At 41.8% G+C, this 26,903-nt stretch overlaps 2 protein-coding genes across 3 annotated transcripts in view; one reads left to right on the top strand and one right to left on the bottom strand.

Moving 5' to 3' along the window:
• The window catches only part of SLC49A4 (solute carrier family 49 member 4), a 70,552-nt gene extending 65,692 nt beyond the window's left edge, over positions 1 to 4,860 (bottom strand). Inside the window, exon 1 of the mRNA XM_075512528.1 lies at positions 4,270 to 4,860. Coding sequence (XP_075368643.1) covers positions 4,270 to 4,639 — 370 coding nt within the window. The 5' untranslated portion in view covers positions 4,640 to 4,860. The remainder of the gene's footprint in view (positions 1 to 4,269) is intronic.
• Positions 4,861 to 5,109: 249 nt separating this feature from the next.
• The window catches only part of HSPBAP1 (HSPB1 associated protein 1), a 39,026-nt gene continuing 17,232 nt past the window's right edge, over positions 5,110 to 26,903 (top strand). Inside the window, exons 1-3 of one of the 2 annotated variants that reach the window (XM_075512526.1) lie at positions 5,110 to 5,240; positions 17,922 to 18,107; positions 24,280 to 24,464. In XM_075512526.1, coding sequence (XP_075368641.1) covers positions 5,204 to 5,240; positions 17,922 to 18,107; positions 24,280 to 24,464 — 408 coding nt within the window. In that variant the 5' untranslated portion in view covers positions 5,110 to 5,203. Of the gene's footprint in view, positions 5,241 to 13,938; positions 14,215 to 17,921; positions 18,108 to 24,279; positions 24,465 to 26,903 lie in introns of those variants that run through there. The other variant, XM_075512527.1, reaches the window with a different exon arrangement.

Here is a 26,903-nt window from a genome sequence, read left to right as displayed (position 1 = left end):
CTGTTCAATTTGTTTAATGTAAATTAGCATAAAGTAATTCATTCTTCATTGACTCTTCTTGATCATATGGGAACATAACAAAGACCGACAGTATATATTCCTTTTAGGTCTCACCTTGTGACTATGAACTTAACTAATAAAAAAACCAGTGAGCCAGATCCACAGAAGTATCTAAGCTTTCTATTTCAATTGGAATTAGATATATAAACATCCTAACAGTTCTGTATGCTTATATTTACAGTTCCCAGGAAATGAAACACTCAAGGCACAAAACATCCATAAACACTCAAGCATCATGTAACAAATTGTAGCTAATTTTAATCATGTAAACAACAAGGGTCCATCCAACGGCACACTGAAGTCATTTCCCATTTAATTTCAGTCTTATTGAATCTCTAAAGGTAATTATCATTTAAACAAGGACTCTCTAATCCCATTGCTAAAGAAAACACACCAGATAAGACACATTTAGCTCCATAGCACACTCCATCTTTTAACCTTTCTTCACTAAGAAACCAACCAACCAAGACAACACCCGTAATTCTACTTATGGAAAAGGGTTTTCAAACCTACTTCAAAATGGCACATACTCAAAAACAATGATGCAAACATAATTCCCAAGTTTCAACACGCACCCATCTGAGAACAGGACTAGGAAACGTTACAGATGCCACCACTGTCCCTATGACAGCACCCTAGCCAAGGAGCATGGAAAGCTCCTCCAGGCTCCCAAGGAAGAGCACACTGGCAGAAGTCTCCATTCAGCCAGAGGAAGCTGGGATGCAGGAACGGGAACAGGGCTCACTCCCCAAATAAGAATTTCCAGCTGTGATCTAAGCATCTGAAAATGAATGTAGCTTTGAGAACAAGAGCTCAGAAAAAAAAATACAAACTAGCTTCCAATATACATGCCTTACAGAAAGACCAGCTAAATCCAAGCTTCCTCTAGTATCTCAAAGACAATTTAAAATACAGTGTTATCACCCTTCAAAAAAAAATTGCGTATTCCTACTGAGTCTGTTCAGACCTTCAAGTAAGATTTTTCACAAATACAGCTTTGTTAAGACCATCACTACTGTCCTGATGAAAATTCACCCTCAATTTCATATTTAAAAAAAAAAAAAAAAAAAAAAAGGAAATCCCTGTAGATCTACAGGAACATCGGCTTAGACAGCCAAGACTGTTTGTCACGCTGCTTCTGACACCAACAGCCATTCTAGGTCACTGGAGTCCTTGAGGGAAGCATACAGTTGCCTGTAGTATCTCCCACAGAAATTCCCCAGGGAGCCAAGAGACACCATCTACACACCTTTCCCAGCCCACACGTTCTTCCCATTCCCCAGATGCATTACCTGTGTCACCTGCAAACAAGCTTCCACAAAAAAAATCCAGGAGACACACTCGGCAGGCCAGGAGGGAAAAGGTCACAAAGGCCAAGAAACCCTTCGAGGTTAGAAAACAAAAAAAGTGTAATTTATCTATCCTGGATCCCTTCTATACAGAACGGAAGAACAGATAATTTGGAGCTTATTTAGCATACCTTCTACTAAAAATAACTACTACTGTCCTCTCTTCTCAGAAGACCCCATACTCCTCCGAGAAGCTGTGATGGAACTGAATCACGCAGCCCAAGAAATGCTTCTTCCAAGTAGGATTATTAACATGCCTGTTACTTAATATTCGATCTTTCAACTTCTAATTAGTTAAAAGGTAAAAAAAAAGAGTGACCAAACCCTTATAAGCAGTACTGAAATAAGAAACAGGTGCACAAATAATACAACAGAAGTTTGGTATGGAAACAGATTTATGTTTCAAACTATATCCTACAATGAACAACTAAAAACCAAAAAGACAAATACTTTTGGACTTCATCTGAAGCATCGTAACACAAAATCAGACTTAACTGACAGCAGGCAGCTACGTATCAGTTAGATATACCTCTGACTGTGAAGTATAGGACTATCTAAAAGCAGAATCTCCTCTCAAATTCTGACATGCGTCATCTACAGTGTCATACTTCTGATACATGCCAGGTTTTCCATGTTGACACTTCACAAATACATTTTTTTCCTGACAGTTCCTTTACTAGCTAACTCCAATGACAGATGATTGAAGCCAGGAGAGTAAATGGTGTCGTTTCTCTATATTTTTGGTACAGAGAATAAGTTTGGTGTAACAACAAGTATTTGTACCCCTAAGCAAGTGAAATACTGCTCTTGCAAGGTCACACCCATCCAACTTTACAGCGTCAAAGCAGTAGAGTCACGCTCCTCTTGGAACATGCGTACTCCAAAGAGCAGATACCTCCCTGCAACATGCCTCCAGTGGAAACGTGCTCCAAGGGAGAGCTGGGCAGCAGTAGCTCCCCTCTTCGCTCCGTGAGAAACCAAGTGGCAGGACTCCACCGTCACTTCCAAAGCAAAAAGCACCACATTCTCTGTGGGAATCATCCAGACGCAGAAAACAGCATGAAACACAACAGGGCTCCCACAAAATCTGCTGCTGTGCAAAGAACATGCTCCAGAGCCCTTATGTACTCCTTATGCATAAAGCCAATGAGTTGAGATGCACTATTTAGGCTATCAACCAAAATTCTCTCAACAAGGAAGGCAACAAAGCAAGAGCAAAGGGGTAGTTTGTATCAATATCTCCAATGAACAAGGAAATTAAAAAAAAAAAAAAACCCAAAACAAAAACAAACAACCAAAACAAACAAAAAAAACCACCCAAGCAATCAGTTAAGGTAATGAGGAAAACACTAGTATACATATTCTCATTAAAACAAGCTACATGTGAAACCAAGAAAACCAGCAACTACATTACCAATCACATTAAAGAAACAACAAAACACTAATGTTTCTTCTTCCACGACTTACTTCAAAACCTCTCCAGTATTTTTTTTTGTATCGCTCAGAATCAACTTTGTAGAAAATGAAGAAATAAAAACAGACTCGGTTCTACAAGAACAGGTTCAATTTTAGCTTTATTTTCTTCATACCGTGAGCAGAGTCATTGTCTTCACTGTACTAAACAAAATCACTTACTTTAATTTAAAGATAATTAACAACACTATTATACAGCAGTCTAGACAGACACTGTCAACTTAAGTCTAAATTGCTTGAGAGGAGACTGGCTGTACAGCCACCATGGACTCATTTGGAGAACGCATTTTCAGCCCAGTAGGTTTTATTTCCCCAACACCTCTTCAGTTTTAGGAAAAGCAATTCCAATTTTGAGACAGAGGCCTTTGCAGCTACAACTTTTCTCCCTGCCTGCCTTCACTTTCCCCCCTTCCCTCCTCACAAATGAGCTATTAATTCCTAAATAAATTGAATGAGTAGCACTTAACATCAGGAGCCACAAGGGTACGTAGGCTCCTATCTCCTGTTTAGAGGCCTGTTTAAACAGGAATTAAAAGACTAAACGCTTCTGTGGATTTAGGCCCAAAAGCTCAAATCTGCAAACAGAGCTACCTGACCTCGCCAGAGCGGTCCCCAGGGTGACCACAGACGAACTGCACAGACCCTAGAGAAGTTCTCCAAAGACAAACACGGTTTTCAGAAGTTTGCTACCGACACGCAATGGCCTGAACACAAATTAGGAAACTCTCCCTCGTGCTCGTCTTCCCGAAACCCTGGAGCGCAACTTCTGGTTTACATTCGTTGTCTTTGCATCTCCCTAGCACAACTAAAAGCAAACCACTGACTTCGTGTCCAGTCTGCTTTTAAAAATGAAGTATTTCCAGATTCAGTGGCTGCCCTGAGCACTGACATTACTTGATCCAAACATCAACACATTTGGATCACAGCCGATTACTAGAAAACACGACCATCTCCAGGTCGAACACCCGCATGGCAATGCCAGAAGGAAGCAGATCTCCAGACCCACACCTCGGCCGCGACTTAAGATGCCATAATTCCTCTTAGCTTTAGGAACAGCTTAAGTACCTTCCTTGTGAATGGCCTTTGATGTGCCTTTCTTTGTTTAAGCAGCCTACTGAAAATAGCACTCATGATGCCTTTGAAGTATTAGTCATCCCCTTTTAAGACCGAGGCCACTAGCCCCGAGCGCAACGGGCGGCCCCGGGCCGGCGGCACCCCCTCCCCGGCCCCACGACCACCACGCCGCCCCTCACCGTGGCGTCGGCGGGCCACGGCCACAGCCACAGCCATGGCCACGGCCGCCGCGTCCCCGCCTGGCCCGGGGAAAGCCGCAGGAGCGGGGCGGGGAGTCCCGACCCCCTGCCCGGCCGCTCCCGGCCCCGCTCACCCTTCTTGTCCATAAGCCACATAAAGAAGAAGCAGGGCGCGAAGCCGATGGGCCCCCAGAAGACGAGCAGGGCGATGTCCCAGCCGCTGAAGCCGAAGGCCAGGCGGGCCGAGTTCTGGATGGGGCCCCAGCTGTTCCACACCAGGCCCTGCGCGAAGCCCAGCAGCGAGAAGAGCAGCAGCACCAGCCACCGCCGCCCGTAGACGCGGCCCGCCAACGGCGCCAGCCGCCGCACCGGCACCGGCACGGCCGCCGGCAGCGCCGGGCCCCCCGCCGGCCCCCGCGGCTGCGGCCGCCGCCGTTGCTGCTGCTGTGGCGGCGGCGGCAGGAGCGGCTGCCGCTCCTCCGCGCTGCTCCAGCCTAAGCCCATCTGCGGGGGCGCTGACGGGGGCCCGCCGGGGACGGGGAAGGGACACCCACACTTCAAACCCCGAGCGCGGCGGCGCTGCCCCGGCCCGGCACAGCCGCATGCGCGGTCGGGGAGGTTCGGCGGCCGCCTTCTTCCTCCGCCGGCGAGGGGAGGAGGGAAGCGGCGCTAGGGAGGAGAGCCGGGCCCGCCGCCGGCGGGGAGGGAGCCGTGCCGGCGGGCAGCCGCAGCCCCGCGACCTGGGGGGGGCGTGCGGGGCGGGGAAGCTCCCAGGTCCCCTGGGCCGTCACCCCGCGGGGAGAGGGGACTCGGGTCCTGGGGCAGGAGCGGGGCGGCCCGCGGGAGCCGCCGCTGGGGGCGAGGGGCCGCTCGGGTGTCACCGGAGGGGACGGGGGAGCCCCTGCCTCGCAGCCGCTGTCAGGCCGTCACGCTCCCACTGCGGCTCCGCCCCGTGCGGCAGGGCGCAGCCGGCCGGGCTCTCTCCCGGGCCGCGCTCCCCCTTCCGTTAGCGAGGGCGGTGCCGCGGGGAGCCCGCCAGAGCCGCCCCGGAGGGAGAGCCGGAGAAGCATGGCCGGGCGGGAGAGCCGCCATCCTCCCGCGCCGGGTAGGTGCCCCTCGCCCCTCCGCGCCCGCCCAGCCGCGGAGGTCGGCGCCCCGACCCGGGCCCGCCGCGCTGCGGCCTAGCGCGGCCCGGCTGCGCGGCTTGTCTGCAGGCCGCGGGCGGGAACGGGGGGAGCGAAGCGCCGGCTGGAGCGGGGGCCTGAGCGGGGCCTCCGTGCCTCTCCTTCAGCTCCTCCTCCGAAACGTCCCTCTCGGGCGTGGGCCCGTTACCGCTGCGGCCGCAGAGGGCAGAGCTAGGTTGGCCCTTCGGCAAGTGTGGGCACCTTCGTGCAGAGAGATACTGCAGCTGGGCTTTTCCGGGGTATCTGCCCTTTTAAAGGGACAAGTAAATTGTTTTGTGTTGAGGTGAATGCAAACCAGCTATGGTCCGAATTGGGGGGAAGAATAGTAGGATTCAGTTACAGCCTGCACTTAAATTCATTTTAAAAGAGTTTGGATGAATATACCACCATGTGGGCTACATTAAGCTCATTAGAAACTCTTATCATTTAAATAGATTGAAGTATGTATTCATTCCATTAGGTTGCGTGAGTATTTATCTGTATATCTACCATCTGCACTTGTCATAAAATTAATGGCTCGTATGCTGCACAATGCTTCATCTTCCCTGAAAAAATGAGGTATTTCAGTTTGCCTTGCTTAGGCATTCTGTCACAAAGTCTGGAAGTTGGCTTGATAAATGCCTGTGTGCTTAATTGGGGAGAGCTGAACAGCGGGATCCACACGGGCTGGTTTTAGATCCAGTGCCAGTGGCGTAACTCTGTTGATGTGCTGGGCAGCATACGTCTGCTTTTCACACGTGGTTCCCGTCCCATGGTTTTGCAGCCAAAACCCTCACACACTCCCATGAAATTCTTCCCCAAACATACGGACATTGCATTTTGTTTAGCGCACACAGCTCTGTTTGCGAGACTGAGGTTCAAATTAGAAGTTGCACTGAAGGTGCAAAAAGGAGGTTTATACCAACTGAAATCAGCAGAACTATGATCAAAAAGAAAATGAGATTTTGTCTAGAAAAGTTCAGGAAATTCCCCAGGAAAAATAAAATTCACGCACAATTAAATAATGGGGGGACATGGATAGTAACAAACTAAAATTTGAGCTTGCCGTGTACAGCTGTAGTGACAAAAATAAAATAGAGTAAAAATATTGGATGAGATTCAGATTTGATTGTGACCGATGCCTATTCCAGCAGTGCTTTGGGGCTCCAAGTAAGATTAATTCCCTGTTTTACTAAGTCTTTTTCATACATTACCACCTCAGCACAGTTTAGCCCATGCCAAAATGTTCTTTCAATTTACAATAGCTATGTCACTACTATAATATAATTGATTCGGTGGCATTGTGCCAAAGACAAAGTGCTGTAATTTGCAGAAGTAAACAAAGTGAAGAAGTATTTCCCTCTTTGAACATTTTTCAATTAACTGTAGTAATTGTGGGGATTTCTGGGTTGTTCTAGTGGCAGGAAACCCATCCAGAAATAAGGCAAGTGGGGCTTTGTAGTATCCTTAAACTGCAAAACTTGCCTCTTGCCTCTTACTGCCTGCATAGTAAAACGAAAACTTGACTATAAGCAGGATAATTCTGATAACTTATCCAAGCCATCTCATCTTATGATGGGTTTAAAGATATTTTGACTCTTGCATGGGTCAGCAAGAAAGAGACATTTCTGAGAAACAGCAACAAAAGAAAGGACCTGTCAACATAGGCTCAGAAAATCTAGGGTTATTTACTATCGACTTAATCATGATTTAAATAATTTATTTTAATTGCTTGATTTGAAATCGCTCCATCTTTTCATAGCTTCACAACCCATATGTGCATCTTTCAGTCATGGCCTGACCTTTTCTGTTCCAGCTATTTAATTAACACAGTGTAATATTCTGTGTGAATTATTCTTCTTTGCAGGATATGGTACCATTTAAATTTGTTAATGTAAAGGAGCAGTGCATTGTTGATAAACTGTTGGAAACCAAATTAGCTTTATCTTGCAGCTAGCTGATTGCATTATTTCACTCATGGGTATAATACTTCTCTAAATATGCTAATTTCACTCTTTTCTCCGTGTGGTGACATTTTTACTGTTCTCATTACTGACATTTGTAATATTTGGGGTGGGGAAATCTTTTCTTGCTTTAACCTCATTATAATGTAGCTAAAGTGATTTGAATATTATCAGATGAAGTGCACATATATTCAGGCCAGTGGAAAGGTTATTTTGTCTCCTGGCCCAGAACTTCATGCCTATAGCAGGACTTGCATGGACTTAATGGCACCTAGATCCAAAATTGTGATACAGAAGCCCATCCAGTTACTAATTGCCCAACCATGATAGTGTATCCATTGGTAGGTGCCTCCATTTCAAACCTAGAAGCTCTCAAGGTGGTTGCATCTCTGTATTCATGCCTATCTGCCTGTATCCGGCCCAAAACCTTCTGGAAATCATCTTAGGAGGAGTTGGTGGCCTGGAGCTCTGATGGACTAGTGGTTACGGCTAAAAATTGTATGGCTGAAGCTGTTATTGCTGCCAAATGCTCATCCCATCCCTGAGGCAAGCCTGAATGATCCGCTTATGAGTTGGCACCTAGATTGTGCTGATTTAAGCCTGGCTTATTAAGATAAACTGAAGGCTTTGACAGGTTTGTTATAACCTTGAGGCATCTGGAGAGTCTAATTCCGCTTAAACAGACCTATCACGTAATGGTTGAGCTGAGCAGTCCAGGAGAGTATCCCCCCCATGGTGCAACCCCCAGTTCCTAGCACATTGGGAAGTGCCATTTGCTCTCTCCAGTCATGAGGTTTTTGACAGATTTGCTCTCCACATGACTTGCTTCAGAGAGATTCTATGAACTTCAGCATCCCCTTGTTTCTTACGCCTCTCTCCCAACAACTCCTAACATCATGTGTACAATCTTGTACTTACTTGTGTCAACTCATATCTTGCAATCTGACCGGTAGCAATTGATTGCATACCCTACGAAGGCTAGAAGCATTTTGGCACAAAATGGGCAGGACCTGAAATTCATTCAAAGATTCAAAAGTGGCATTTAGCCAATTCTGAATATTCCTTCCAGCATCCAAAAAGAGGCCTGTTTTTCAGGGATTTCCCTCACCTTCTAGACTTCAGCTGGAGTTGTGACAATGTAGTTTCAGAGCTGCCATAAACAGCACTAGTGTAGCAGGGAGCTGTAATGGTTCCCTTCTTTACACCCCGTCTTGAACAACACCTTTGAAGGTGAGCCTGTGAGGTGTGAGCAAATCTCGTTCTTCCCTCATCAAATTTTGACATCCGTTTCCTTCTAGTTATTTAGGAACAGGCTGTTCGGGATCTGCTCTGTTTTGGGCTTGGTTTGGGCACCTTCCAATCTGTGCATTCTGTACCTTTCAGTATCTTTTCTCGCCTTTCTTTTTTATTGAGAGGTAGATAGACTTCCAGCTCTAACGTCATACAATGATTTCCTTGTACTTCAGGATGAAAAAGGTTTTACAGTGCTTCCTTTTTCTGTTTTCTAGTATCAACAAGAAACGAAAATACAGGCATATCTTCAGCTTATGAAAGCTGGTTTTATTCTTGGTTTTGGTTTTATTCTTAAATTCAAACACCAGTGTTATGCAGTGGACATTCATGTATACCTTTTGATCGCAGGCTGTGTATACCCACATCGCAAAGTGACCGTTGTAGTGGAGATGATTCTAGGTTTGTGGTGAGCCAGAGCCCATTGCAAGGTCCTTTAGGGAGATGTGGGGTAGCTCCTTTCTCTTGTGGAGTCTGCCTTTGTGGTTGGCCAATGAAAGACATCTCACCAGATTCCCTGTGGACCACGCTGTGGGTTCTTCACTGTAGCTCTCAAAAGGAATATGCAAAAGTCACACCTGACTTGGGCTTTGAGTACATTTAAAGCATTTTGTACTCCATTTCTACTTGTTCTGCTATTCATCGCCTGCTTAATGATGAACATGTAGAAGATGATTGTATCTTCTTTGAGGGGGAGGTGGAAGCTGCATGATGTCTTTCATCCAGGCTTATTTTGATGGCTACTTCCCTGCCTCACTTAGGCAGCCTTCAGGCTCAGTGTCTTAGGTATTTTAGGGACGTTATGTTGGAGCTGCAACCTCAGCAGACTGCGTTCCCTATGTTCTTTCATTTTATTCAGGGCCACCATGTGCAAGCAACTGCAAACAACATCAGTAGAGTATTTTGCATCCCAAAGTTGTGTTAGGGAAATCCTAGACACCTAGACATTTCAAAGACTGATGGTTTCCTGTCTTCCCAAAAACCTGAGAATGATGGAAATCCATTGACTCACACAAGGATGTTGTGCTTGAGTTGGGAATACAGGGTGAAAATCTCCACCTGTCTCCTTGGGCTAGGACTGCCTCAGTGTAGATCTCATTGTATCGTGCCAGCAAGAAGAGCTAATCATATTGCTCTGGTACTGGTCAGCCCATTGTGTCTTTCTTGAATGTGTTTCTCATTTCTGATCAGACTTTGTCATTGGTTCGCCTATTATCTTACATTGAATCAGCAAGATTGTAACAAGATTGTAACAGCAAGGAGTAACTTAATTATTGCTCTGATATAATTAATGATGTGGGCATCAGGGAGTTCGTTTCTTTTGGTCTGGCTAGTCACACTTGGCTGTCATACAATAGGTATGCTGCATGCTCTCCAAACGAGTTTTCTGAAGACCTGATTGTCTGGGTAGGTGTTTGGGATCAGATCCATCTTGAAGACATAATGCTCACAAAATGTTGTTTGTCTGTTTGGAAAAGTGACTCTCTATCGTGTAATTCTGTATAGAAAGAAGAGGCTAAATTGATTATTTCTGTGTCGGTGCTTTTCTGAACAGGGGCATATATGATTTCAGATTAAATTATTCTATGCTTTGTGATCACAGGCAAAATGAGATTCTTGGGAGTAGATATGGTAGCACGAGATTTTGATTTCTATTAGAGTATTTCAACAAGAACAGTGGTAAGGCAGTTTGGATGTCTTGGTATAAAAGTGCAACTTTAACCTTTTGCAACTTTATTGTTTTGCTAATGTTCAGGGGGTTATCTTAAATTTGTAAGTACCATGTGCTTTTGAAGACTGGATATAGAAGACATTATTGCTTCTAATACTAATATTGAATTAGTGAATAGTTGACATAGTGACATTAATGTTTAAAAGGAATCTGAGAATATTTAAACTCCTCTACTGAAAGGACTTTTCCAGATATACTAATAGGTTGGCAAACACTGAGTTTTGGTAAATTTTGCATATCGCAAGAAGCTTCCAAAATTCAAAGCAACAGCACTGTCGTGGTTTCTTCTAAAATTAAAGGTCACCTTCAGGCTCCAGAAAAGCAGGTGCAGCTGATTAGAACAAGAGTTCATGCACATCTGAGTGGAGATTTGGGCCTACAGAGTCCTTGATCTTTTCTGATATTTAGCTCTTGGTGTTTACAGATAAAGAAACTTTGCAGGCAGTTGTTATTTGAAAAAGAAAAGAGAAAGAAAATCTCTGGAGGGAAGATGGTAAAGATAGGTTGACACCACTAGCAGCAGCTTGTTGTGTTACAAAGTTGTGAAAGATAAGCTTCTATGTAACAAGGCTGTGCTTTTTCAGTAAAAACAGAGTTTCTTTTATGTTTAATATTTATATTAAAAAACAGAACTAACATTAATTAAATGTTAAGGTTGAAAATTAAATTAGAAGAGCTTGGTAGTTCACATTTTGGTGAGCTGTATTAGGTTGAATGTATCCTTAGCTCTACATTAGGTTTATGGTTGGACTCGATGATCTTTAAGGCCTTTTCCAACCTATATGATTCTGTGATTCTGTGATTATGTCAAAGCAAGATTTTACATTCTTTATACGAACCCCAAGATTGAAAACATACAGTTAACAGTTTCTCACAGACAAATTTCATGTTGCTGCATGAGGACCTTTATAAAGAGAAACAGCAACTTGAAACAAAGGTTAAGCTCACTTCTGCTTGTTTTACCCATGCTGAAAGAAATGGCATGATGTAAACAGATGGAATAATAGCCCTGCTTTTTGTTAATATTCCTATAATAATGGCAATCCTTTAATACCCTGATTGTGCACGTTGGTTATTGTGCACTGCAGAAACTGTTCTTGAGGTTTGCACAGTGGGTCTCTCTGGTTTCTTTCAGTTCAATAATTTATGTAATTCAAAAATACTAGTTTTATTCTTTTAAAGTATAATTTCATTCTGACAATTATACCTCTGACTCAGTCATTAATCATAATTTGTATCCTATGTATTATAATAATGAACAAAGTCTTGTATACTTCCATCATAACCCCTTTGTGGATGAAATTCAAAAGGCTCAGTTGTATTATTGACAATGTATTACAATGGCTTATGGGAAAAAACATATTTTTAGAACACTATTGACTGTTATTGACTATTTACTACAATATCTTATGGCAAAACAGTGTATTTTAGAAGATTTCGATTCTTTTGCTGCTGTCATTTTGAAGTTCTTGTCAGTCAAGTTGTCAGGATAGGACAACAATAAAGTCATAAATGGTTACAGTTTCTGACAGTGAATTTTGTAAAGTGAATTTTTAAATTCATCAGTTTAAGAATAGTGCATTCATATTTACTACTAACAAGGAATAGAAAAAGAAATAGAAATAAACTTTACTTGCAACATGAACAAATTCTTTTTTTCTTAGAAATATAGATGTTAGTTCCCTGATGTGCCAGTTCCCTTACTTTCAATCATAATGTTATATTAGTATTAAGTTTTGTATTAAATTTCCCATCTATTAGGAAGTGTTGTGAGAAATGTGTATCAGTTCCGGTGGGGTATTGGGAAAAAATGGCTTTGCTACTAAATTTCCTCAGCAGCAGGTGGGTGTACTTTACACCCCAAACAGACAGAAAGGTGGAATTGTAGCAGCCTAGCTTAAGGAGGAACAGTGTCTCCTTTAGAGAAACTCTTATGTCCTGATGGAAGGTTTTGGTCAAAGACCGTAGTCTTTTCCTTTAACAGAAAATGAAATGCCATTTATCCAACAGGTGTGGTTTCATTGTGTTTCACTTTGCTTTCAGCAATTTTGCCAATACGTGTACAAAGTTCATTGGCAATACATTTAGTATGACTTGTGTCAGTTGTACATATCCTAATTTTCCTGGGTTGGGGGGGTGGGAGGGGAAGGGGGTATTTCAAATGGCAGAAGATGCAGGCAGGAGCTGTAAGGACAAGGAGGGAAGGGAAAGCATTTCTTCTACTAGAGGAGACCAGAGGAGCCGAGGTCATTCAACATTCAGTTGGTTAGCTGAAAACGAACACGACTGCTTTCTAAAAGTGCACTATGGGAGGGGAGGAGAAGAGACAACAGGTAGAAGCTGGCTAGGGGTTCAGAAAGAGCTTTCTAGGAAGAGCCCTATGGGATTTAGGAAGGAATTTCATAAATGTATGCTTGAGATGATATGCCGTCATTTAGAGTAAGGGTGGGAAGTCCCTCCCAGTGCTGTGTTCTGGGCTCAACCCCTAAGAAGTCTGACAGCTATTTCCTTTTCTTTATCGGAAGGGCAGTTTGAGGTTTGAGGGCATAGCCCACGCTCTTATCTTACTTCATGTCTTGAGTCACTCAGACTTACTGTAAGAAAAACTGTAAGATGCTCAGCCTTGCTGCAGCAGGACTGGAAAGTGAGTGCAAATACAAATTCCTCTTTTGGCCTCTTTCTTTTCTTTTGACGCCCTCCTTCTGCGGTAGCAGACACAGAGGGCAAGGAAGAGTGTGTTGACTTCATGCTACCAGAGTAAGCTTCAGGTGCCAGCCTTACCAGTGCAGAGATGCGTTTGACCAGTCTATCCTGAGAGGCTCCATGCAACTGCTAACTATCCTTCAGTAGCCAAAATATCTATGCAAATCTAGGTTAGATGCCCCCCAGCTATGCTGCATCTGCAGTATTGACGTTCCCAGAGTAAAAAATAATAGTAACAGCAATAACTGGTCAGGAAGTAATACCTAGGTGTTGATCCTGAAAACTACTCGTGTATATTTAGATGCATTCTGTTTGCCCGGAGTAGGCTGATTATAGTGCATAACATTGTAATCACATGCAGATTATTTAAAGTTGTTTTTTAATTTACACAGTTAATGTACTGTGAAATCATTAAGTTTGACCTCCAAACCAAGTCACTTCTCTTTGGTTTGGGGAGTTTCCTAATCCTCCCCCATACCTTCTCTTTTCCTGCTTCTGGTTGTTGGATAGTTAAGATTTTGGAGGTCAGTCGATTTTTTGAGTGACCTGGCTGCTCTGTATTAATGTATTCAAAATGCCAAATTTTTCTTTTAACTTCATAATTTTTTTTAAAGAAATAAGCATAATGAAGCATTACAGATTTGCAAGAAAAACAATTTGATGATGCTTATACCAAATATGTTACCAGGATTTCCTTGTACTCCCTCTTCTAGAAAATAGTTTTAATACCTCTCAATTAAATCTCATATTTAAGCAGCAGGGTGTTTTGGCAGAAGCCAACTACCACGCACTAATGAACTCCTCTAATTTGCTAAATTATTTTAAATGAATGACAGTACATTTAGCTTTTTAATGACAGTACATTTAACTTCTGAAAAACTTTGATCAAGTCCACTTTTTGTCAGACTGCCTGCTGTGCTAAACTCTTTATTCCCAAACCCCACTCAGTTATTCAGAAAAATTGTTAATCAGAAACATTAAATTATTTTCTCTCTTAGAAGCACAGAGTCTACTGGAAAGTACTTAGCCAATTCATCGCTTTTCTTTTACCTGCCCTCAGTGCGGAAGTCTGGATAAGTCTTCATATTTGACAACACTTCATGTAAAGACGACTGGAGAGCTTTATTTTTTTAATTGGAAGATCTCTGTTTCGCAATGTGTTACCTTTCTAAAGAACACCTACGTTTTTCGCCAATTATATAAGCTGTCACAGTTACAAAACTTGAGGTAAAACTTGGTTTGGTTTTTCAGTTCCTGGTTGGATTCTATACATGCCTTGTGTAAAGTCAAAACATGAGACAAATTATTCCTGCTTCCTTTTGTACTGTGAAGCCACATCATTTGTTGAACCTGATAGAAAGAACTAATTTAACAGTATTCCTTTTCTCTTTTGGATCAGAGTACAACTGAGTAAATGCAGACTCCAACAGAGCTTTTCTTTTCAAAGGGAATATGCATTTCTGCTCTCTCCTGCTACCTGATCTCCCCTAGGAATTTGATATCTAATGCCCAAGATGTGCCATGGGCATTCTGTTTCTTTGCAACACATTTTATTTACACACTTTGTACTTATACACACCCATGTCCAAACTGTATGCCCTTATATGTCCTATACAACCTCAGGTTTTGCCTAGGAATCAATTACCACCAATTTCAGGTTAGGAAATACTGAGAAGCAAGAGCCCAGCTTATGAGGTCTTTGTGAAGCTATGATAACAATAACTAAGGAAAAGATTACTAGTATTTTAAATTACAAATTTTTCTGCTAATCTCTCTTCCAAGAGATATCTTCAGATATCTCTTTTAATTACTTTTTACCACTCCTACAGCATATAGTTCTGTCAGAAATCTCCCTTGGTCATGAGCAGAGTTCTCCAAATTATCATAATATCTATTTGATGTAGTATATGATATTTACCTTTTATCGTGTGCCTTTTCTCTAACAGATATTTAGATATGCATGACAAATATTATGGGGAAAGAATTATGTTTAGCTGACTGCTGTTCTCACCAAGGAATACATAAAACTGAATCAAGACACTTAAAGATTCTTCACACAACATCGGCAAGAATCCCCATTTGTCTTTGCAAAAAAACCCTAATGTTCATTTATCTAATGCTTTAAATTTTCTAAAATGTTTCAAACTTCACTGCTGGTTATATCATATGTATTGTATGTGATTATCTATATCAGGAAACGATATATACTCATTTAACAATGATTTTAATTCTGTTTGAAGATAGGAATGATTAGCATCTTACTAAGACAGACTGTCCTCTTTCATTGTTTCTAAATTTTATGGGGAAATAGGTTTACAACTGAATAAAGAGTGGTGACATGACAAAAACCTCCAGCTAATGTTCGTAGAGGAGAGGCTATTTAGTCTAATTTTGGTTTTTTGTTTGGCATGATACAAACTCTCCCAGTAGCTTGAGCTCTGCACTTCCCACTGTATATTCATTGTGGTTAAACCCACACCTTTCAAAAGCACAATACGCACGTGGAAATCATTAGAAAGCCACACAGAATCAGCAGTTAGCTTCAATGAGCCTTCCTGTCTCTCCCAGTAATATTTCTGCTTTTGTAGCCCTTCCCAACTGTAGACTGAAGTTTCAGTATAAACCTGAAGCTTCTGCAATAAAACTCAGCTTTGCAAAATTCTCCAAAGAAGTGCCACCAATTTCTTGCATTTCTTTGGATTTATATCCTCTCAAATAAGTAAATGTAGTGCCCTTAAGACAAAAACAATTGAGTAGTCAAAAAGACAGCCATGCGGTGATAAACTTAGCCTAAGCAGGAATAATTTCATTTTTACAAGTTGGAAAATCTGAAAGGTATGTAAGGCCAGCCAGCTCCCGCATTGTGAAAGCCGCTTCTATATGGTATTATAATTGCACCTATTGGAGACAGAAGAATTTTTATAAATCCCTCTGGGAGTGTTCAGATCTGGACTGAGTCTTGCCTTTAGTCTTTGAACAGCACCACTGCAAAAAAACTTGCTGAGCTTTAGCCTCTTGCCATACCTCGTAGCCAGCTCCTGGTAGCTGCACCAGCACGTGCCGTTGTGTCTGCAGATGGTCTTTCTGCCTTCTCTGGACTTGCTCCCTTCTAGGTATACTAACCTATTGCTCAGAAACCCCCAGAGCCTCCTTCCGGGGGTAGTGAAGACCATATGGTAAGACATACGGTCCCCGTGAGGCCTCCTTATGTCCTGGTTGTGCAAGTTGCTGGAGCGCGAGACTGAAGGCCAAGTGTCGTAGACATCTCTGTGTCACAGCAACACCATCCTGCCAAGTGTTGCTCTGCGTATAAGAGGAAATGTGGAAAACAAACCAAAACCCAAATTCCCTCCTGTCATCTGCCTTAAGAAAGGGAAGCCATTTAAAAATTTTATGTTCCATGAAGATAAAATATTGGAGGTCTTTAGTTTTAAAGCTTCAAGCTGGAGTTTTCATGAGGAGTGGAAGGAGAGAGCGATTCAGTTTCCCTGGAAGTCTGTGCGAGAAGGGACCTCTTGACCGTAGGAGACCCCGGCCCTGATACCTTCCACTGAATCTGTGTGAAGACAGCAGTTTAATTTAGAAAACTAAAAAGTACAGCTATGCCGGAGTATAAACCCTGCCAAAAGAAGGGGGACTCACAAAAGTTCCCAAAGAGATTTGGCGTACAGCACGCACAGGGCTCCTCTTATTCCTGCCATTCACACTTCAACGTTCATATATTTATTTTAAACTGTTATGTTTGAAACAATCCTGAAGAACCTTCCTTGGTGACCTTGTTCCTGGTGGGTTGTCTTCTGTGTTTCCCCCAGCTGGTACTGCTGGGCTGCCCCATGCGGGACCGGCTGGTTCTCCAATACCTGTCCCACCACCCACACACAGGGAGGAGGGAGAGGCAAAATTAACACCCAGGAGTAAAGGGAATTTTCTTGTCCTGTATTTATTTAACCCATCGTGCATGCCAGACCATAATTTGACCCCCAAATAGAGTGATTGAATTGGTTTGTTTGTTTTAAATGAGCTGCTAGGAGTCATGGGGAACCGTACGTATTGATTCAGTATGTTAAATGTTAGGCATTATACAGATACAAATTCTGGATGAGTTAACTTCAATAGAGGGTAAAATAATGAATGGATTTTTTTATGATGTGGAGTTGTAGTCCACTGCTTCAGCTCTATGGAGCTGTTATGTTTTTTTTTTCTTTAAATCAGGTTTTCCTTCTCAATATGTCCCTAAAGAAAAGTTGTTCTGAAAGTGCTGAGTTTATTCAAGGTTGCCAGCATTTCAGCTTGACAGTTTCAGTGGGGCATATAAATCCCTAAACAGCAAAGGAGTAAGTGGAAATCTCAGGTTAGTTTAGTTCTTGGCACAATTTCCTTTTTCTAAAATTTTGTAGATGAAAAGGAATTTTAAAACACTAAAAATACCTGCTGGTTTGGTTATGCTGCTGTTTCTTGGTTTAAATCAAATGCGTAGGAACCTGGTTTGCCATCTCTGACAATGCTCTACACTTCTTGGAAAGAATCCCATGCAGAAAGACTATTACTCATAAAATTTATGTTCTCTAAACTCTGGACATTATTCTTAAGGTTTTTTTATTGTTAGCCTAATTCTAAACAGTTTGGCTACAGTGCTTTATTGCCTAAGCTACAAGTGAAAATTCTAAGCACATGCCTATTTGTTGTTTTTGTTTGTTTGTTTGTTTTTACATTTTGTGTGGTAATACACTGCTTTAAACTTTAATTTAGTGTAGGAATGTTCTTTCAGTGTTTGCAGTAGAAATTTGACTTAAAAACATCTACAAATATAATAAAAAAATCAACCATAAACAAAGGAGGTTAGTTCTTAATGTTTCCTATGCTGTGGAAGATGATAGGTAACACTTCATGTATCATAAATCATCTCTCTACAGCTTGTTTTTTTCTTTACATAGGTGAAGATGTCAAACCGTTTACTCCTGGGAAAGCCAAAGAAATTGTGATGACTCTACAGCAACCTGCAGTCTTCTGTAACATGGTTGGTGACTGGCCAGCCCTGCACTGGAATGCGAAATACCTTTCTGCGGTGTTGGATGGGAAGACAATCCAGTTTAGGCTAGGTCTGAAGACAGTGGATTTAGGTGAGACTGAAGTGGACTGGTGTTACATGTCACAACTCTCTTTTTTAGGTTCTGCACTCTTCTGCCTCTCCATTATCACTGTTCACTCTCTAATGTATTACTTTTCACCACAGGCTTTGCTTTTAGGGCATTGGGTTTGGCCAACAGTGGAACTCTCCTTTCTCTTTCTTGTGTGTTTATTCTTAGTAGGAAGTCTGGTGAGTAACACTAACATGAGAATCAAGCATCTCCATTTTCTTTCCTTGCTTTGTAGAATGTGTGGTTGGTCCTGGTCTTTTACGTGATTCAGATGTTCATGTGAGCTGAGCTTCCATATCCACAAACCTGAGTGCGTTAAAAAAAATAGCCAATTAACTGGTCTATCTTTATTTTTTAATCTGGATAATGGTGATAATTCTCACCTTCCTCTCAGAGGCTTTATAAGACCATGGTTGTTTTCAATAGTTTAAAGTCCTGTGATGAAAGATGCTACAGAAGTATAAAGCATTAAGACAATTACTTGACACCAGTACAGTAATCTCACCTCTAACCCTCCAGATTCACTCAGACATCTAGGAACACACCATGGGAGAAAGACAATTTTTGCACTTGATTTTAAATACTACAACTCTATTTTGGTCTGTAGCGTTTCCTGATAGTCTATCCATGGACGGAGTTTCGTACCAGGGAGGGAAGATACAGGAAATGTGCTCCAAGGTGGCAATCCACTAGCCACTTTAGAGGTTCTTCATTGGTTTATTCATGCCCTGTACATCCTTTGCCCTCCCAACCACATACCAAAATACATTTTGCCATGCACTTTCTTCCTTTTGCCTAAAGTATCTTGTCTCGCTTCAATCTTTTGTTTTCCTAGGCCAGACAAACCCAGATCTTAAAAAATGTTCAATCTAAGTCATATTTTTGTAGACTCCACCTAGCTATTCTTTACTCTTCTAACTTTCTTCGTTTGGACCACCTGTTTCTTGGAATACAGGGTCTGCACAAAGACTCCGTATGAGGGTCTGCCAGTTCCCATGGAAGTGGTAGGATTACATCATGTTATCTTACTAAACAACACTATGTTACTGACCATATTATTTCATATTCAATTTTTGCAAGATAAATGATCACAGAATCACAGAATCGTATAGGTTGGAAAAGACCTTTAGAATCATCGAGTCCAACCATAAACCTAACACTACCAAGACCACCACTACACCATGTCCCTAAGCACCTCATCCAAACGTCCTTTAAATACCTCCAGGGATGGCGACTCAACCACTTCCCTGGGCAGCCTGTTCCAATGCTTGACAACCCTTTCAGTGAAGTAAAATTTCCTAATATCCAGTCTAAACCCCCCCTGGCACAACTTGAGGCCATTTCCTCTTGTCCTATCACTTGTTACCTGGGAGAAGACACCGACCCCCACCTCTCTACAACCTCCTTTCAGGTAGTTGTAGAGAGCAATAAGGTCTCCCTCAGCCTCCTTTTCTCCAGGTTAAACAACCCCAGGTCCCTCAGCCGCTCCTCATCAGACTTGTGCTCCAGACCCTTCACCAGCTTCATTGCCCTTCTCTGGACGCGCTCCAGCCCCTCAATGTCTCTCTTGTAGTGAGGGGCCCAAAACTGAACACAGCATTCGAGGTGCAGCCTCACCAGTGCTGAGTACAGGGGCACGATCACTTCCCTAGTCCTGCTGGCCACACTATTTTTGATGAAAACAGAAAGAAGTGTTAGAGGGAAAATGCTTGGCATTTCAGGATTTCAAAGCATTTTACCAGCATGGAGTAATGATTCCTATGCGATTCCTGGGAAAACAGATGTTACTTAGTCACTTTCTACAGATGGGACAACTGAGGTGTAGAATTAATATGTTGGTACACATCTTCACAGAAATATCTATAGTTCGATGAGGTATCAGCCAGTTCTTGCACTGCATGTAAAAGGCTTCCCATTGCCAATAGGGAAGAAGTTGCATATATATGACATTTTCCTGATACCTTGTTAGTATATCTCAATTGTAATACACAAGGCTTACCAGGAAAAAGATAGTTTTGGTCCTAGTCTCCATTAATTAGTAGACACTTTTTGAGAGCCAAATGGGTATTCCAGCTGGGAAAGCTTCTGATGGGATTGATGGAGTGTTATGTAGCTACGGGATGGATTGATGCTACCAGCTAAGTAGATAAGAGTCATCACTTGACAATAACTTGTAGTCACTAGGGATACAGAGTGGATTTAAATTGGAATTTGTATCTTGAAGTTGCATCTATCTGTATTTTGCTTTTTCATAAAGGCATCAATCCCTAGGCAGCAATTGGTTTATCTCCAGGAACCTCCGTTACATGCTAATGTGAGCTAGAAATGTCTTCAAGAAGATGGGTAGAGCCTTCAGGGGTTATATTGTAACTGAAGGAGACCTGTGATGCTATAAAAAATTTGCACTGTAAGGATATATTAGTGAAGCCATTAGCCAAGCCATCTCAGAGTCTGAAATAATGTAATACATTTCACGTGCCACTGTCATTTGGAGAATGGTTGATCTCACTCTTATGTGTTTAACATTGCTTTTCAACGAGGGCCTCTCTTATCGTTGTTCATGCTAACTTTCCCAGATGAAAGGGAGGCAGTGATGTGGTTAGAGAAAGCAACAGGAGAATACAACTAAAATTGTATTGATCTCTGAATATTCCTCCCATGTTTACAATAGGTTCACTGCCTTGAGACTAGACAGGACCACTCCTGCCACTGAGTTGGAAACATAAGCAAGAAAGAAACTGTTCTCCTGCTTATGGGTATATTTTGGTGTCACTCCAAAATGACTACTTCAGAGTTTCTGAGATTATTTAAGCCATGAAGTTTATCTGGAAGATTCTAAATAATTTGAGACCTCTTACTATGACAACTTCTCATCTTTCTTTAGTGCCATATCTGCAGCCTGGGGCGCAGGATTCCCAAACTGAAGATTCCCTAATATAAAAAAGTGAGAACTGCAGATGAGGCAACTTGGTGGGATTTGCTTGGATTTTATAGCTGCTTTTCTTGCTAGTTTGGAACTTCCTGAGGCATATGGATGTGGAAGGTACATCTGAAACATGGAAAATGTGGGAGCTAGCAGTATTATTTGTATGAATTATTTGTACCTACCTAAGTTTGTGTGTTTGATAGTATTCTGTCTGATTACACAAGTTAAACAGTATGTGTCCATAAAAGGGGAAAAAATACAGAGGATTAAGCATTGACAGAGATACCTCCAGAGAGAGTACCAGCATTCATTACAAGAACAATGAAGGTGCTATTAATCAGGAAATCCCTGTCCACCTAGTTCCAGCCACGCTAGAAGATTTCTTTTTCTGAGATGAGATAAAGGGTGGGGAGCAGCTACGGAAGTTGAGTTTCTGGCAGAGAAAATGCACCATTATAGCCCATCTATCTGATGGCTACCTGGAGCACACCAGCAATTACAAAGGAAGAAGAAAGCTTACACAAAACTGACTTCTGTATGCAGACATTTCTTATTTTGACCATTTTCTCTGGTTGTGTAGTAAAATGAATAAACAATGAGTTTACTGGGAAGAAGCTGGAGAGAGCAAGAGGTTGTCATGCTGATCAGTTATGAGTCACAAGATCTCTGGAGGAAATTTCTCTTAGAGATGCCGGATAGAGCTGATGCTGTCAGATACCCAGTTGGGCAGAAAAGGGCTGCGACTTGGCCATCTGCCCAAGAGGTTCTACTACTAAGGATGGCGAGAGAATTCAAGCCTCTGATGTTTGATGTAGAGAGGGACTACAAAGGTGGCTATAGACTCAGGAGCTGAATAGGAGGCTGAAAATATAACACAAATACCGTACACTGAATAAATGTTGCATAAAGCTGAGATTTGAGGTGGTTATTGGAGCTGGATGTGGATGGCCAGTTTTTTGGTTTGTGAGTGTGCCTGTGCTTTGTTGTAGTATTAAATGGCTATTCCTTGCTTGGATTATTCATTTAAATAATTTTAATTCCTCAGCATCTGTAAATAGACATTTGGTTTTCTTTTAAGTTTAAAGAAATGGAGGAGACATTTCACTTGCATTCTTACTGGAGCTTTAGGGTATTTTCTAAGGCTATTATCCTTTTTTTCTACATGTCCGTTGGTATACATTGCAAACAGCGTCTTTCTGAGTAGAAGAGAATTTGGCATCTGTCAGGACCAGACCTTAACTAAGGAGGGGAGCTGCTTCCTCCAAAAAGCAATTCTTCCCTCTCTCCTCCCTCCAGTTTCAATCTGTGGCATTAGGTGGGAGGGAGGAGGACTGTCATGCTTTCAGATACCGTGTCACCAGACAGCACTGGTAGCGTACTTTAGACTTATGTGGCTTAATCTACAGTTTATCAATTACAAAACATCTTCAGCTTTTAGTCATTAAGTATTAGCAAACTGGTTAATAATGTTCTTGCTTTCAGCTGTCCATTGCTAACATTTTCACCCTAGTTGCAGTCTACAAATCCATCTAAGCAATCTGTCTAGATTGCCCAAATATGTTTTTTATTACTATTTATTTTTCCATAAGCCCCCACACCTTGGTACCGAACAAGTTATAAATTAAACCAAGAACACTGCCCTGAGGAGACTGTATCCTAGAAGATAGTCTTGCCTTTCATAGTTGGATTTTTTTAAATGAAGATCAGAGTGAAATACACTGTGAGGTAGAAAGAGCACATTTCTTGCCTTTAAAACACTTGGTCCTGAGTTGTCTTGGAAAATAGGCAGCTTCCTAAGCACTCTTTGTTCTCATCAAAATAATACAGATATTGAGCTACCTTCAGTAGTGCTTGTATCTTTTATCTAATTTTTCCATCAGACATCTTTTAGTAAAATGATGTGCATTGCATTAATGACTGGGTATCAGGAGAGGGCATTGGACTGCAACACAGACAGGGAATCACATATAGGGGGGTTTTGGTTATTGCAGGTGATTTATATGTCTTGTATGCAGTTCTTAGGTAGGGAGCCCTTCTACTGCACAGACCCAGGTTAAGGATTGCTGAATAGTGGGGCTTATCTGACATTTTTAGTTAATGAATTTGATAGTGAGAGGAAGGAAAATCACTGCCTAGGCTACTACAATGGAAAATGGCAAAATGATAGTGATAAAGGTTTGTAAAAGCTGTTCTCCCGCCCAGAGGGAATAAGAACAAATGTATGAGACTCTGTGAGAATTGCTGCAGTAACAAAATGAGAGTGGTAAAGAACGAAGAGCTGCTGCTGCACAACAGTGAAAGGATCCCATTTCTGAGCAGCTCTATGCAAGTTACACAAGGTTAAATTGCAGCTCTGTCATTGTCATTCATGCAGGCTGCAGTAATTTTTTCCCAGTAGTAGTTATAGTAAAGTAATATTTTTTTTTTAACATTGGATAAGTCTTTTTGAAGCTGGCACAATTAGCGGCTGTGGGAAATGAAGATCTCTGATTAACCACAATCAAAGTATGCTGTGATGTGGGTTATCTTCTAGGCCTTCCAAGTGACCTGACCTTGAGCTGAAAGGCTGTATCAGTCAGCCTGACCAAAGCATGATGGGAGCAAAACACTGCTGGTAAATACTTTTTATGTCTGCCAAGGAACACTGCAATATGCTTTTGTCAGTCCCAAATGAAAAATAAGGACACACAGCATTTTAGATGGATCATTGGCATGCATGTGGCTCCATAATTTGCTTCCTACGCATTACTGTGCCGATTTGGTTATTGCTTTAGGGAAAGGGAAAGATGAACATGTCCATCTACATAAATCCATGGAGACAAAATAAAGGGTACACGAATACTTGTGTGCACATTTGCAGCTCACACTTAAGAAGGGAGATGAAACAAAGGACAGGCTCTCAGTTGTTTAGGGAACTCGGGCGTATTATTGAGTTACTGTGCTGAAGGGTGTCTTGCACATGAACAACAGAAACTACTGGTGTGCTTTTACCTCACAGCGAGTTCAAGGTAACAGCCATTCAGTCAAACCTTAATGAAAAAACAATAGTCTCAGGCTAATTATGAGTTAGGTGATGAGAACCATTTTATTGACCAGAGCCAAGCCACCTAGTCCCACTTGGTATCTCGTGTTGCATTTAACCAGCGCTGAGAGAGAAACTATGTATTATTTTTACTGGTTCTGTGCTCAATGCTCATTTAATATTTGGCTTTTCTTTTGTTGCTCTAGTTCCCCAGTTTGAAACCAGGTGTAGCTACGTGAAGGCTACACTTGAAGAGTTTTTGGCTTGGAGTTGTGGGCAGCCTTCTTGTCTCTCTGGACCATTCAGTTGTTATGAGTACTCCAAATATTGGGCTTACGCTGACTACAAATACATTGCCAGGATATTTGAAGACAAGCCAGAAATTTTCCAGGTAAAACATTAATGTTTCTCTTCCTAGTTTAATCATTGCAAATTATCTAGTGCAGCTTCTGAAACCTGTACTGCTATCCCCTTCTCTGCTCCTTTGCACATTTATTTTAAAATTTTGAAATAAAAGCTATTGGATCTCAGGCTAACAGAGCACTAATAACAAGTGGCAGCCATCTAAAATTCTGGGTCTCCTTATATGCTTAAAACAACACCACAAGTGACAAAAAGAACTACCAGCCTGGCAGCACTCCCCATTTAGCCCAGCATCATTTTGTGACTGAGCAGGCTTGGGGAGCACTGAGTCATGTATGTGACCTCTGCAGCTGAACACCTTCCCTGCACCTCTGCTGAAGGTATGAAAGTGAGGTGGGAATAGGGTGTGGAGATGACAGGCAGCCAGCAGGACTGGCATGTTGCAGACTTGAGACCCTGCTGCTGTCCCAGATCCACCTTGTACCAGAGTGGTACCCGAATCAACAGCTCCACTCAGGAGAGAGGATTTGATGGCATGGATTCACTTGTAGCAACAAGGCTGTAACATGGTTTTGCTCCATGTTTTGCCTTGTGGCTCATTTTCTCAAGTAGCACAGTTCCTTCCCTTAATATATTCAGATTAACTCTTTGCAAGGAGGAGAGATTCTGAGTCTGTGGGATTATTATACCTTGATTGTCTGTGGAGGCAGTAAAATACATGAAGTAACATGTCCGTGGAAGTACATAATCTATGGTAATTTCCAAATGCAGGTATTAGGACACCTACCTGGGGTATTTTCTTTTAAATTCTTCATGTCTGTCTGCTATTTCAATGTATTGGTTCATCTACAGTCCTGCTACTTCTCCTTGCAAATTGTAAGAGGGCAAAATTAAGGATAGCTATACAAAAGGTGTATTTTTTCAAAAGATATAAAGAAAGAATAGTAAATGAAGCCTTATTCATTTCTATACTTTCAAATGTGAAGATGGAATCATAATTCCCTACAAACACTGTATCATTGGGATGACAGAGTACGAACTGATAAGCCCCCTCAAATTAATTATTTCCTCAGAAAGCATTTCCCATGCTCCTTATATGTATTTTATTCTTTCATACCAGTAAAATTAGTATTTTCAGTGCTCAGTCTTTTTTCAGACCGTCTCCTTTCCCATTGTTCTGTGGTCGAAAGGTAAGGTTCGGGGACAGAGACCATCTTACCTTTCTTTTTCCCCGCCTCTCCTAAGCACGCTGAAACACAACCAGGATCACATAAACTTGGGCTGCACGACTCATACTGGGTTGTGTTGTTTGAGCTAAGTTGCGAGCTCCAGGGATGCTTCAGACTTCCCCAGATCTTTGAGTGACTTCCTCTATCTGTGGTCCTGCCTTGGTCTTCTCTCTTTCTGCCTCAACAGACAGCATTTTCCTGTGTTTTATGGCACAAGATAATAGCAGCTCAGACGACCTGAATAGGCTGCTGCTTCATTTGGTCAATAAAAACACACTTGAAGGAAATAACCATTTTCCTACCTCTTTCTTCCCCTTGCCCCCATTCAAGAACAAAATTGAGGCTCCAGGAATTGCATTTCTGTGCAGGTGTCATGCCACAACCTCATCACCTGACCTATAACAAGCAACAGATTGTACTGCAATTTTAGAATAGACACACGTAATGGTTATGCCGTGGATTTTTTTTTAACAGCAGAATCTGGGAAGGAAAAAATCGATGGTGTTATGCAAGCAAATACGGTGTATGTCATCTGCCACTTTCACAGACATGGGAGTGAAATGTATCCGTCAGTTCCAGACTCATATGGCTTTTGAAACGCTATTACACAATTTATACCAGCCAAAAGAGTTCTTTGTAGAAATTCTCTTCCATTCTTGTGTGAATTTGATGATAACCCCTTTTTTCTTTTTAGATTTTATTTAGATTTACGTAAGGTGATTTGAAGGGGAAAAGAAGGCCAACTGCACTGTTATTTATAGTGATTAATAGGGCCATTTAGAAGTTGTTTGAAATTTAGATTGCACTGTTTATCATTTACAGTTGTGTGGGCTAAGGTAATGATTCCATTATTCTAATCTATGAGCAGTATCTAGCATCTTACATTTTTTGTTCAGTTGATACTTCATTACAGAATTTGAGATATAAATCAGAAGCAAGATATATGCATGAAGTTTAAATAGAAATGAGACCTTTTAAAGTGACATACGGGTACAGATTAACTTCATTATAAGCAGCAAATGAAATAAATATAATTCACAAGTAATGTGCCATCTGTTATGGTTGGAACACCTTTTAGTGCATTTCTTCTTACTGTGGCTTTTTATTGTAGAAAAGGAACCCACTGTGACGAGATTTCAGTAATCCTACCAGTTCCTTTTCAGTTCATTGGTTAAAAACTATTTTACCCATAATCGCTTCAACTACTTACTACAGTGGCAGCATTTTCAAAAAGTTCT

The sequence above is a fragment of the Mycteria americana genome, chromosome 9 (genome assembly GCF_035582795.1).
Source record: "Mycteria americana isolate JAX WOST 10 ecotype Jacksonville Zoo and Gardens chromosome 9, USCA_MyAme_1.0, whole genome shotgun sequence".
Classification (NCBI taxonomy): Eukaryota; Metazoa; Chordata; class Aves; order Ciconiiformes; family Ciconiidae; genus Mycteria; species Mycteria americana.
Note: the sequence above shows the minus strand (reverse complement) of the source record. Positions and strands in the feature narration are given on the sequence as shown.